This window comes from Erigeron canadensis, chromosome 2 (genome assembly GCF_010389155.1).
Source record: "Erigeron canadensis isolate Cc75 chromosome 2, C_canadensis_v1, whole genome shotgun sequence".
NCBI classification, from domain to species: domain Eukaryota; kingdom Viridiplantae; phylum Streptophyta; class Magnoliopsida; order Asterales; family Asteraceae; genus Erigeron; species Erigeron canadensis.
Window position 1 is genome coordinate 37,288,903 of NC_057762.1, and position 13,330 is coordinate 37,302,232.

General features: G+C 34.0%; 3 protein-coding genes across 4 annotated transcripts; 1 reads left to right on the plus strand and 2 right to left on the minus strand.

The window, feature by feature from the left end:
* Positions 1–6: 6 nt before the first annotated feature.
* Positions 7–4,112, minus strand: LOC122587442 (BTB/POZ domain-containing protein At1g21780). Of its 2 annotated transcripts, none has more exons than XM_043759614.1 (4): positions 3,842–4,112; positions 3,611–3,756; positions 1,503–1,612; positions 7–768 (listed from the first exon to the last, which is right to left on the minus strand). In XM_043759614.1, the coding sequence occupies exons 1-4, from the start codon at positions 3,952–3,954 to the stop codon at positions 163–165; spliced, it is 975 nt and encodes a 324-aa protein (XP_043615549.1). In that variant the 5' UTR covers positions 3,955–4,112; the 3' UTR covers positions 7–162. The 2 variants fall into 2 exon arrangements, with proteins under 2 accessions (XP_043615549.1, XP_043615548.1); XM_043759613.1 differs by having other exon boundaries at positions 1,497–1,612; positions 3,842–4,110.
* A 2,696-nt stretch (positions 4,113–6,808) lies between these two features.
* LOC122588511 (chlorophyllide a oxygenase, chloroplastic-like) lies at positions 6,809–10,361 on the minus strand. The gene is made up of 9 exons (XM_043760645.1): positions 10,184–10,361; positions 9,502–9,747; positions 9,169–9,273; positions 8,816–9,091; positions 8,519–8,666; positions 8,238–8,422; positions 7,774–7,886; positions 7,396–7,690; positions 6,809–7,235 (listed from the first exon to the last, which is right to left on the minus strand). Exons 1-9 carry the CDS (start codon positions 10,271–10,273, stop codon positions 7,071–7,073), a joined length of 1,623 nt encoding a protein of 540 aa, XP_043616580.1. The 5' UTR covers positions 10,274–10,361; the 3' UTR covers positions 6,809–7,070.
* A 1,132-nt stretch (positions 10,362–11,493) lies between these two features.
* Positions 11,494–13,227, plus strand: LOC122588512 (TLC domain-containing protein 2). The gene is made up of 3 exons (XM_043760646.1): positions 11,494–11,848; positions 12,355–12,632; positions 12,717–13,227. The coding sequence occupies exons 1-3, from the start codon at positions 11,578–11,580 to the stop codon at positions 13,020–13,022; spliced, it is 855 nt and encodes a 284-aa protein (XP_043616581.1). The 5' UTR covers positions 11,494–11,577; the 3' UTR covers positions 13,023–13,227.
* The last annotated feature ends 103 nt before the right edge of the window (positions 13,228–13,330 follow it).

The window sequence follows — 13,330 nt, forward strand, 5'->3', positions numbered from 1 at the left end:
TGAAACTTTCCAAACTTTCCGCTTAACATATCACTGTTTAACGTCTGCAAATTCAAAGTTTATACAATTATACACACAGCTTCAATATTACTATAAAATAAACACATATCTATATGCCAATTTGATACTTAAATACAACATATCGGCAGAATTCCAAAACTTTTAAGCCAGTTTCCACACCGTAAGCACCTCTTGAAACATCTCCTGTATTAGTTCTCTCTCTGCATTCCTAAAGAAGATGTTAATCTCATCTCTAAGATCGTATATCTTCCCAAAGTCAAACAAATAAGTCAAACATCCTTTCTTCAACTTATCAAGCTGGTAAAGCCAGGCTTCTTGCAGCCTCTCAAGAACATTACCCGAGTTTATATCTTCCAGCAAGCTTTCTTCACACAAATCCTTTAAGTTTGTGATTGCATACTTATTTGCAGCACCTAAAAGAGCAAGGCGGTGCTTCCAGAAATCTTCATGTTTAATAGTTCCATATAAGTAAGACAGAAGGGCTGTGCAGGATTCAAGCGACATGTCTTGGATAATGATGGTGGATGATTCTTTCTCTTGGAGGTTGTGTAGAAACATGCTATGAAAAACTGGAGAGCTTGCAGATAAAATTGCCTTGTGAGCTTTTAAAGTTCCATCCCCTGTGTTAATTGTAACATCAGCATCAATTGACTCGTGAAGCATGCGAGAAAGACACCGAAGTATGCTTTCACTAGCTGATGATCGCAGCATTCCATCATTTGGCCATATTGAACTAGCTTCTTCACCCTGCGGTTAATTTCCAGAAGTCCATTGGTTATACTGTATAAACTTTGGTTGAAAATGGAATGGATAACTAGTTGATAGTAACCAGAAGTTTTATTAAACGCTTACAACCTCTTATATCGTTCTATCTTACAAGGTTATGTTAGCAGTTGATAATACAATAAAAAAGCTTCAATAATTAAATTCTATACACTGTTTATTCAACTAATCTGTAAATTAACCCAACCCAGCATAATTAAAGATTTCCACTCATTATACAATTCGCCCAACCCACCCATCGTTTCACTTTCAGAAAACCCTATGATCTATCATATTCATGGGCTAGTCGCCTAGGTAGGATAACGTGTCCAAACATGCGGATTTAAAAGACCGTTCAAAACAGTTTAGGCTGATCCTCCAACAGTTTTTATCTATCTTATAATTTCATAACTAATGAGTACATCAAATATAACTACAATATTTTTTATTCATTTATTTATATTTATTTGAACAGCAGGAAAATATGACTACAATATTAGTTGTATCAAAATAATGATGTAGTTCTTTAGTAAACGGTTTGGGAGGTTGCAAATATCAAAGTATACTCTAGGTGAAATTTAAACACGTGGCTATTGACCCATTAATCCATTAGCAATACAAATATCACTCTAATCAACTTTATCACAAAACAGGGTATGAACCCGTCAACCCACTCTATGGTTCATGAGATATTATCAAATCAGGGTTCTTACATTTACCGAGCAAATTCGCAGGTCCAGAAACTCAACATCAATTATGAACCGGCCGTGGAAAGTAGAATCAACAGGCCAGACAAAGTCTTCACTTGTCCGAAGAAGTCTCTCATGAACTGCAGCATTAAACCAAATGGTATTAGTCTATTAGAAACTCAATTAGCTACAAGTCTACAACTACAAGCATTACAAAACAGATTGACCCATATAAATAAGATATAGCTTAACTTAACCAACTTTCACATACATGGGTTTAATTGCACCCTCTAGCTGCCATACTAGCAAAACTGACAGTAACTGTTCTGATAGGTATTCTCCCTGTTCATTTTTCATAACTAAAATTAGATCTATTACTTACCATAACTTAAGTCAATCTTCCAGATTTGTTACATAAAAATGTCATTATTTTATGTACCAATAGTTTTCTTAGTTATATGAAATCACGTTTACAGGCTATGGTAAAAGTATCCATCTAGTAAGAAGTAAGGCATGCCCAGTCATTAATTTTAAAGATAAGCTAGTCATAAGCCGGATACGAAAAATGTTCTGAATGAGAACATATAACATATAAGTTTAAATTCTTGACCTTCAATGATATGTGCAATAACAAATTAACCCTATAACTCTAAAAAAACGAGACTGTCATTCGCATTGGTAATCATGGGCTTAAAGCCGGTCCTGACGGACCTGTCCGCACCATGTAAACTACAGAAAACATGAGCTGAGGATCGGCCCTTGTTTCACTGGGTCGGTCTCAGTCTGGTTTAGATTACGAGTCGGGTTTTTTGAGGGTTGTCCTGAAGCCCGAACATTTGCAAAACAACAATAAAAGTTTTCTGAATACAGTGTCATTTGTGTCTACTAATAAGTTTGCTTGCATCATGCAAGAAACAAGTGAAAGTCATCGTTTCAAATTATATTTTTACAAAACTACTTGAGACGCCACAAGCAAAGATATGTATCGACTTTCTATCAGGTAGAATATCTTATATAAGTAACAGCATGTATACGACCAAAAGAAAAGGACCAAGCAAAGCTATTCTAGCAATAACAATCCTACATGTGTACAAATATTGCATGTCTATCTTCTCAGGTTTAACCAATCACGTTAATATGATAGTAAAGAAATAGAAATTAATTAGGAAACATGTATATATTTTTTCGGGTTTGTCATGGGTTAGCGCAGGCCTGACCCGTGGTCCAGACCGGTTATAACCGTGTTTTACCGGGTTTGGATTTTAACGGGCCGGTTCTCCGGTTTTTACTGGTCAACAAGCATTTTGATCAACCCTAAGAACGATGCTTCAAATGAGAAGCTAGAACTTAAGAAGATAAACTCTTGGTTCAAAATAATGTTGTTTGAGTCTTCCTCCACTGATTAACAGAAATGCCGTTTAAGGGATTCCTGTCATCCTGATAAAGGGACTCACCGGTGATCCAATAGTTCCATTCTATCAGACCAATGAGCATTCCATCACCAGTATAAATGCAAATACTAATGCAGGGCTAATAAGTAGCTTAACTGAATTCACCCAGAGGGTTATCTCGTATCAGGTTTATATTTTTATCCAACCAAGTACTTAAGTACACTAAAAGCATGAGGAACCAATAGTTCGCGGCCAATTAAGTTAACTAATATTGGTTTGGCAACAATTAATTCCGAATTACACCCGATTCATTCAACATCATCAATATTCAATAAGCTTTTAAAACAGGGCATTTTTGTGAAACATTTTTGCTACACTGCAACATATTCAGATTGTCTTAGTCATTCATCCATTTCAACTTCAACATAGACAAATAAACGATAATCAGTTAATTGTGTATACACACATGCACACTGTGTGCAACACAATACACTGTAGAGGGTGTTTGAGATTTCTTATTTTCCGCCTTATATGTTTGTTTTTTTTTTAATGTAAGCAAGAACAAACACTAGTTGAAAAACTGCTTATATTATTAAAAAAAAAACACGCTTTTTTATAAGCAGGTGAGCGCGATACTGTACTAGTTAACAGCATAAATACAAGTGGTAAAAAGTAACAGCAGTTAACTACTACTCGTAGTATTAATAAGGTAAAATAAAGGAGGGAAGAAAAGGAAAAGGAAGTAACTGGGGGAAACGTAAGGACGGCGGTTGGAGCCGGCGGCGGTGACACGGAGGATGAATTTGGCAAGGGGAGGCTGTTCTTTGGAAAGGCGGGAAGGTTCTGGAAACAGACGAATGTAGAGATACCGATTCTTCTCAACTGATAACTGCCTGTTACATAAAAATACATTCAATTCCATAATAATCATATCAAATAATCAATCAGTCGAATATTAAAGGAAGGAATAATATGTACCAATTCCAGATGCCAATTTTGAAAGGCTCGGAACGTTTGTAAGTAAAGGGACTGAAATTGTCGATTCTCCATTGAGCTAACCTTGATATCGTCTCTACTTTTGCATCTACCATCCCTTCACTCCCCCTCCCACACACACCAAGGTTACTAGTGTCGCTGCTTATGATTCTTAATTAGTTAACTGCTTGTTTGTTTGTCGAGTGGTGGTGCTGACTGTTTCTGTCTGTTTACGGTGGTGGGTGCCCTCCATCAATCACGTATAGATTCCCATATGCTTTTGACTTTTTGAACCCACCCACCCCCTTTTTTTTTCTTGAGGTGAATTCTTTTTAGAAACTTTTTGTCAATAGCGACAAATCTACTATACATTGTTTTAATCGGGTCCGCGTTAAAGAGCGCTCTCTCCAAGTAAAAATGTCTAATTCAAATAACCGATAGAAGAAAATTCCTTGTTAATCCGCACAAAATACGACGATTAATAAGGGTAAATTATGTCCATTCAGACTGTCCATTCAGATTTGAACGTGGTTATATCTGAGTCAAGCCGCCATAGAAAGATTTTCTATATCCACCTTAGGACTTGACCACAAGACGTCTTGACTTTTTAACTTTCACACTACTCGGTGCTTATTTATTTTATCTATTTTTTGAGTAAAGGGTTGTTTACCCAGATGAATATATATATCAACAAAACGTTACAAGCTTCAAGTGGCATGGTTTATTTTATCTATTTTAGCTCATAGTTTTTTTTATTACTATGGATGTAATATTTAGAGTTTTTAATAAAAAAATATATATTAATAATAATAAATATTATAATAATTGATAATTGTTTTGCAAATTAAATTTCATAATCAGACTTTGAATATGATTATATTTGATTGGCTATATATTAATATTAATAAATATTATAATAATTGATAATTGTTTTACAAATTAAATTTCATAATCAGACTTTGAATATGATTTTATTTAATTTGCTATATGATCAGGGGCGGATCCAAAGCATTAGGGAAGGGGAGACTGACCCCAGCCAAATTAGCACATCATAGCTAATTTAATAGTATATTTACTTAGATCTCAGACCCTAAACATAAAAAGAACCCACCCCAAAAATAAAAAGAACCCAACTCTTTAGAAAGATTTAGTAATGTTCATAAAAACTCTCATGTGTTTTAGTTTAACCGAAGCTTTTGTAAATTTCAATGGAAGAAAGTAAGTTACAGGTTGTGTTATAGAAGATGATAACATATTTTATGAAATCTGTTATTTACCCTCTATAATTTCTGACAATATATATTATACCCCTCTCTGATTTTATTAGTTATTTACTTGTAGAATCCAAATGGCATAGACAAATAACGTTTGTCTTTGTAGACTGTAGTCATTACTTATTAGTCAAAGACTTAAAAGGCCCAACCTTTTTGTTATGGAAGAGACTTTAAAATTTAAAGGATAATCCAACTTCTATATTTGGTTAACTTTACGCCTAATTTATTACAAAAAAAACCTCAAAATCCATTATTTCCAGTCCAACTAATTAATTTACAAGAAACTTTTCATATGTTACATTTTTGCTTTTGATTATCGATAAAAAGATAAAAATAAATAACGTTTGTAAGGTTTTTTTTATATGAAATAATCATCGTCAAGATTAGTGAGCTAGTTTGAGTAAGATTATAACATCTTAATACAAATGTATTGTTTGTCTATAAATTTAATAGTGTTTTTTTCTTTCGTCTTGGGCATTAAAAATTCGGGATCGGCCCTAGCAAATATTTTGGTAGTAAAAATGTTGTTCGATCGATGTTTGGCAAGTGTGATAGTTTGGTTGTTTCCAAGGTAAAATTTTTTAGCCCCCATCCTTTTTAATTCCTGTATCTGCCACTGTATATGATTACAAAAAGTCAATTTCGTACTTTTTGAGTTTTAGGTTTTAATAACTTAAAAAGGGTGTGATCACAAAAGTGTTGCTCCTAATAATTTAAATATGTGAAAATAAAACTATTTGGAAATGAAATGGCTATAGCTCGTAATCCGTAATGGAGCTTATAAAATTAAATAAAATTTTAATATATGCTGATTGAATATGACCTTAGTCGTGAAAAAATAAACTGTAAATTTTTTAACTACCTTTTATTTTTCTCAGATATAAAAGGTACAAAAGCATTATTTTTGTTTTACTTTATTGAGAGGGTCATTATTTCAAATAAGTAAAAAGCTAATTAAAGGTCACACAACTTTCGGTGTGATGCAGACGGTTCTAAAATGTAACACCATAACCAACCTTAGAATCAAGTTTTTAAGTAAATTACGTAATATACTAGATATATGTACTCTAAGGCGTGGTTTCAAACTTATTGAAGGTACATGTTTCGTATTTAATTTGCATAGTTAACTCAAGTGGTTGAATACCTGTCTTACAAGTAGGAGGTGACTTGGGAAGTACATAGGAAGTCTTTCTATAAAGGCTTGGCTTGAGTATACCCAGGTTCAAGTTTGAGGAGACAGAGTTTACCCCAATTGATCGTCGTGCATTCAGGCGGATTAGTAGGGGTTTTCCCCCATCGGGTATTTGAAATAAACATTTTTACTTCGAGAGAGCTCTCTAACGCGGGTCCGGTTAAAACAACGTATGTTAGACCTCTTGTTATCGAATCGCGACACGAAGTTCTCAAGCAAAATTCACCTTTAAAAAAAAAATGTCTGGACGGCCGGACCGCTAACTTGTTCATTTATATCGATTACAGCAAGTTAAGGACCCACGTGATTTTGAATTCTGGATTCGATAACAAACCTTTATCGTTACATCAATAGCATTTCTTCAATAATGCATAATTGGTACGGAGTATTAAACATTTGTGAAAGTGCAAGTATAAACCTTCACTTATATTTTACTATAATGGTACATTCTTTCATGGGATGACTTCAATTATCAGTAAGGTAAGGTTAGTGATTTAATCAGGATTATTTCACAAGCTGTATCATAATATAACTTTAATCAGGACTGTACATAATGAGCAAAAAGGGTGTCTTATAATTTGTTTTGTTTTTACAATCTCTCATCCATGCCATGGCAGCCATTCCACTTTTGCTTGAAATCACAGCTTTCAACTTGTCATACTTTGCAGAAATTTGTGTTTGAGCATGTATTTTTTGACTTTTCAAGAATGATTTGAGGAAAATCACATAAAAGTGTTGAACCAATTCCAAAAACTTGTTGATATGTTCATTTGCTGAATGGTAATTGTTTTACTCCTTTCTCGACGCCATTTCTCCACAACCTGTACCTAACTCCTAACTTATCATATGATACTGGCCAGTTCCAAACATTAGCCCCGTTGATCATTCTTTCTTGTTGGCCAAGCACAAGCCTTAAATCCTCGTTTAGAACCTGTAGATATAACAATTCATGACATGTTCATGCAATCAAGATCACTATTTATATTGATGTTTGTATAATCAAAATAACAACTATGAAATGGCTATAGTGCATTCAGTTAATGTGGCCAATATGTACTAATTGGAAATGCTATCTTTTTGAGTGATGTTACCTTTTCTGCAAAATGCTTCCAAAGGACATGCATGAAAGGCATGTGTTGCAAAATGGGTGCAAAATCAAGTGACATTCTGTATAATAGTCTTGTCTTATTTCTTGATGATGGTAGGCACACATGTAGTTGGTGTAGATGTGTTGCACACTGCTTGGTGCTCTGACCCTCCAGTTTTCCAGGTTTTGAAATCCCAATAGTTGATAAAACTATACAAGGCGGTTTAAACTCCATATCGATTGGATATGGATCCCAGTATCCTTGAAGCCCAGTTTCAGGGGTCAAAAACTTTACAAAACTGTAGCACGAAAGGGAATGTCAATAATCTAAAGTGTATAATGATCAAAACGTGTCATAAAAACTTGAAGCTGAGAAGCAGACCTTGGAACACTCCACCCCTTTGCAAAAGTGGTAGTGTGGGTGAAAGGCGCATGTGCAAGATCCAAAAGGTTGTCAAGAAGTAGTCCATGCTCCACCGGTAATTCCATGACAATCTGTTGTTCTCAATAAGCATGACATTATATTTAAGATTTTCATTATTCAAAAGAGAAATTAATTACTTTTCTTTCATTTGTATGACTAATAGAGATGCCAAGATGGGTAAGTCACTAAGTCAGGTACTCGGGCGAATTAGATAAACACATGTCAGAAAAGCTGACAGTTGGGTGATTTGAGTATTTGACCTTCTTGGCTCATATAACCCGCTCTCCTTCTGGCTAATATTACTCTACCCGTTTGCAATATCAGCCCATCTTTTAAGTAAATGACTTATGGCTCAACTTAGCTACCTCTAGTTTTTATTTTTTAATAGCTGTTTGACAAAAACATACACTTTTTTAACATACCTCAGCATGTATCTGGAATCCAGGCGGTGGTTGTAGTGAAGGTATAGAAGGTGAAGCAGGTTCAGTTCCAGGCCAGATCCATATCATTCGTTCTTTTTCAATGCACGGAAGTGATTTTATCTTCACATTGACAAATTTTGTTGAAGGCATTTTCTCACATTTCCCATCTGTAGAGTACTCCCACCCTGATACAGTACAATATCTAAATGAGATCTTTCATCATTCACAGTATGTTAATACTTAATACTGAAAGGGCTATATTGTATCGGTTCCATTCTTACCATGGTAGGGACATTGCACGCGACCCTCATTCACAGTTCCCAAGTCCAGGGGGCATGCTCTATGCGCACATGTGTTCTTTATACATCCTGGTTGGCCATCTTTCCCACGAAATAACACCCAAGGCTCTTCAAAGCAGTCTATCGGTATCTATAAATATCAAATCAAAAGATGGCAGTTTAGAAGCAAAACTCTAATATTGTTCAGTTACTAATATCACGGGCCACTTGAGAAAGCAACATCTGTCATTTACTAATACTGTAAGTCTGTAAGTAAGCTTCTAATACAATTTGGCTTACCAATGTGTCATCCTTCAGGTCACTAGAGAAAGCCACAGGGTACCAAAAGTTTTTCAAACGAGGATGGTACGGTTTGACTGGACCAGACACCCTTATGCTTTTCCGTTCGGCTTTACTTTCAGCAGTCTCAGAAGATGGAGTATAAGTAGCACGAGATAAAGCCGTGGTGTCTGATGCTACCGTGTTTTTGTCCTCCAAAAGTTTGTCATTGACCAAGGTTTCCATGTATGCTAACTTATCTAAAGCCGCACTAACCCTTGCTTCTGATGTATGTACCTACACTTTATGTTAATCCCATGAAATCCAATGTCTCTATTCTTTTCAATTCATTGAAACATTACATATTAACTCACCTGTTTATGTGCTTGAGCAAGCTCTTCTTGCAACTCTGCTAGATCCTTCTTCAACGTCCCAATGGATTTGTACTCGCGTGCAAGAGGGTTTAAAACATCTACAACCTGCAAATAGAAACCCAACTTATAAACAACAAAACGTTCATCAATCACTACTTTTTTACTCTCAAAGCCATGAATAACATCACGCTTGTCTAATTTCCGTAGTCTCAACCATCATACATTGATGGTTCATGTTAACTACTTGGGCGAATATAATGTAAAAACAGGGCAACTCTTTCGATTGATATATCTTGCCTTTTGTTATAGTGTAAAGATTCAAGAATTTGTTACCTTGTCATGTAGAATCATGATTGTAAGAAGATCTTGTCGAGCACGCCAGTCACAATACTGTAGATCAAATCTAGCCACCTCAAGTGCTTGATTAACATCCAAAAACTTTCTTTCAACTGGTACTAATTTAGACCTTGGATCCTCAACATCAAACAGGTTGCTCCATGAATTTTTCTTATCCTCCTCAAATCCATTTTCCTCCCCACTACTTGATGTGGCAAACACCACAAATCTTCCTTTGAAACTCTAAAATATCAATCCAACATTATTATTATAAATTACACATGATTATTGAAGACCAATATTGACCAAAACTATACTTAGCAACATGTCTGAATCAACTTTACCCTTCAAAAGCATTTTGCAGTTGATCATGATGCATCATACTAAATAAGTGATAGCTAATAGTCACTCAACAAATTACATTAAATATCTGATTGTTCCAAAACAAATCCATAATTAAGTTTCCATGATCAAACAAATCAGTTCCTAATATAAACACAACTCTGTTATAGCATAAAAGTTTGTTAAATGAATTTTTTTTGAGTATTACAAAGAAGAAGTATTCTAAAATGCAAAATACTACTAAAATGTATATATGTATGTATAGCATAAAACTTGTTACATATGAACATGAAAAATGCAAAATATATATGTATGTATGTATAACTGTATAAGGTACCTTTGAGGTGGTGAATTTGAGTTTCAATTTGAAGTTGGATGAAGGAGATAAAAGAGGGAACGGAACTGCACCAACAATGGCTGCATTCATAATAATTATGTTGGTGTTTCAAAATTTGAGATTGAGAAATTGTGTCATTATTATGTACGTAGTAGGACAAGATAGATAGATATTTTTTGTTTGAGATAACAATTAGTTGTTGTAGTGTGGTGCGCAATCTTGGTTTTGGTCTCACACTAGTGATGTTAGGCTATCTCATAGCCACAAACTTAGATTCCCTCTTTTTCTAAACCCTTTTTTTTTCTTTATCCATTTTTTTCCTTTAGATTTTCTATTATTACATGAACATAATTGGTATGCCTAAAAATCAACCTAATTATAGGATAATGACAAGTGAAAAATTCAAGGGGCAAGATTAAGAAAAATAATAAGTGGAATCCACATGTCAAATTCTTAAGGTAATAGGTTTATTTTTAGACACATAAGTTAGGTTGATTAATCATTTTCTATTTTTTAATTATTTATAGTGAGGTTGGGTATTACTTGTATAAAACAAGGAAAATGACTAATACTCCTAACAAAATAGCCTAGAAATTCTCTTAACACTCTAAGAATGCTATCCACTAATTTTCTTTCCTAATATTGCCCCTTAATTTTTTTCACATGTCATAATCCAATAGTTAGAGGGATCTTTAGGCTATTTTGTTAGGAGGATTAATCATTTCCCATAAAACAAAGTATTAATGTAAAACAAGATAGGTTTATCCTTCAGAGTATGGTTAAATTGATGCACGAAGATTCACGTAGCAATTGATGTACAATAATTTTCATGATGATCGGTTATTTTCAGTGAAAAGAAACTCATTATGTTTTATTTTAATACTTATTGTATTTTACTTAAAACCTATTTATAGTATTATATAATTTTTTTTTTGCTGTTCAAAAAAATATATAGATATTCTTTTTCACTTAAATTATATATTAGTTATTACAACCTTATAAGTTATAACAATAATAAACAATCAAATAAAACATATATACACGAGTGTCCATTTAACTAAACAAATCTAAATAATTGTTGATACACTTTGTATTTTTTTTGTGTGTGTAATATATATCTTTTTAACTAATCTTTTCAAAAATTATCTTTAACTGTAAAATTATGACATGGGTTAAAATCAAAAGTTGAAATTAAAAAAATAATAATAATTAACAAAATTTTTATATTATGTTTTAAAGGTTTTAGAAGCATTTTCAAAAACAACTTTAAAAAATTAATCATTTTCCTTTCTTTTTACACCTCTACAAAAGAGTACCTGATAAGGTACACGTACATCGGTCCCGTAGCAAATTTAGATCATCACGTCACAGTCAAACAACCAAACATCTTAGCCATGGATTCCAACCAACACCGTCCTCACAACAACAAGAAGAAAAAGAACACAAATGGTGCCTTCTTGTTCTTCACGGCAACTCTTATCATGTGGGCTGTATCTATTTCCTTCGAAATTCTATTCAACAAACGCACAGAGCTCCTTCCTCTTGTTTTTGGCTTCATTTTTTACCAATCTGCCAATTGGGTTTGCCGTCATTTCATCTCCAGGGATCCTATTTTAGTCAACACTTGTGTCTCTCTCCTTCATTCTACTCTCACTTCTGCTTCAGGTATTATCATACTCAAATTGTTGTTTTTGATGATCATTTGAGGTTTTCAGTTGAAATTTTGACTTTTTAAAGTCAAATGTATTGTTTTTGACATATGAAAATTAGTGTGAATACTTCCTTAGTATTGATCGCGTTGAATGTTATGGCTAAAGTATAAAGAATTGTGAAATGGGTATATTTTAATTGTCTGAAATTATTAATAAATCTTTAATAAATTTGAGATTTTCAAGTATTAGGTTTGACTCAAGAAAATCAAGACATGACTTAGGATTGTGCTTTTTGAAGGCATAGTTACATATACATATTACTTTAAGGAAAAACATTCGTACGTATCTTTAAGTGATTATTGCTTAATTTTGAACAGCTCTGAAGCCAAATTCACTTATAATATGCACTCCCAAACATCCTCACTTGATTAGTTTTGGTTTGTTTTACTAATGGTGTGTGTAATCGTGTTAACAAGTATAATTTTGAAGTTAGTAAACATGGTATGAACTTTTTGACAGTGGTGTTCATTTTGGTGAAGCAGTTGTCAAGTAATGATTTTGATAAGGTATTTGAGCATTCACAGCTAGTTAAAGCTACATGGCCATGGGCTTATGCAGCATTATGCATTTCAAGCGGCTATTTTGCGTATGATCAATTGGATATGCTGTTGTACGGATTATATAGTGGACTGATACCGTCTATCCTGTTACATCACTTTATACTACTTGGATGCTTTACTCTAGCACTTTACCGAAATGTCACCATCAACTACCTTATTCTGACTCTTATATGTGAGGTATGGCATATCTTACTGTTAAGATCAAACTGAAGTACGCGCTATGGCTATGAATCTCATATTTGTTTGATTGTGATTTGACAGTTACATTCTATCTTTCTTCATGTAAGAAAAGTGAGACGGATGGCTGGCTGGCGTGACAGCAGTAGCAAGTTTGTGAAAATCGAGTGGTTCTTAAATATAGGCACCTTCTTATTTGCACGCTTCTTATCACATGTACTTATTACAGTTAAGCTACTCAAAGATGCATCTAAATTTGAGAAAGGTATAGAGCTCCCACTTGCTTTATTTGGTATGGTCGGGATGAATTTGCTCAACATTTTCCTTGGCATGGATCTCTACAAGGCGTTTAAGAGGGAGACAAATCAACCCCGTGCTCACAAATCTTAGTTTATCTGGATGTTGATACAGAATATTGTTCGTGAATGCATCTTTATTCAGAAAATCGTTCATTAGTTTACACGGAAGTAAATTTCAAGTTGTGTAATTGTGACTATTAGATTAAAGAGCTATATATGATCCTAATCAGCAGAACGTGGGCTTTCGTGAAGCTAGAACTCAACTTTTATGTAAAATATATATACATCCAAGAACATTTTTCCGAGTAAAGTGTTGCAATGATCACATGGCAGTTGCCATAATACTCTGGAATGAAGACTGGCTTCAGTGAGTTCAGTCTAGTCTGTCAGTTTGTGTTA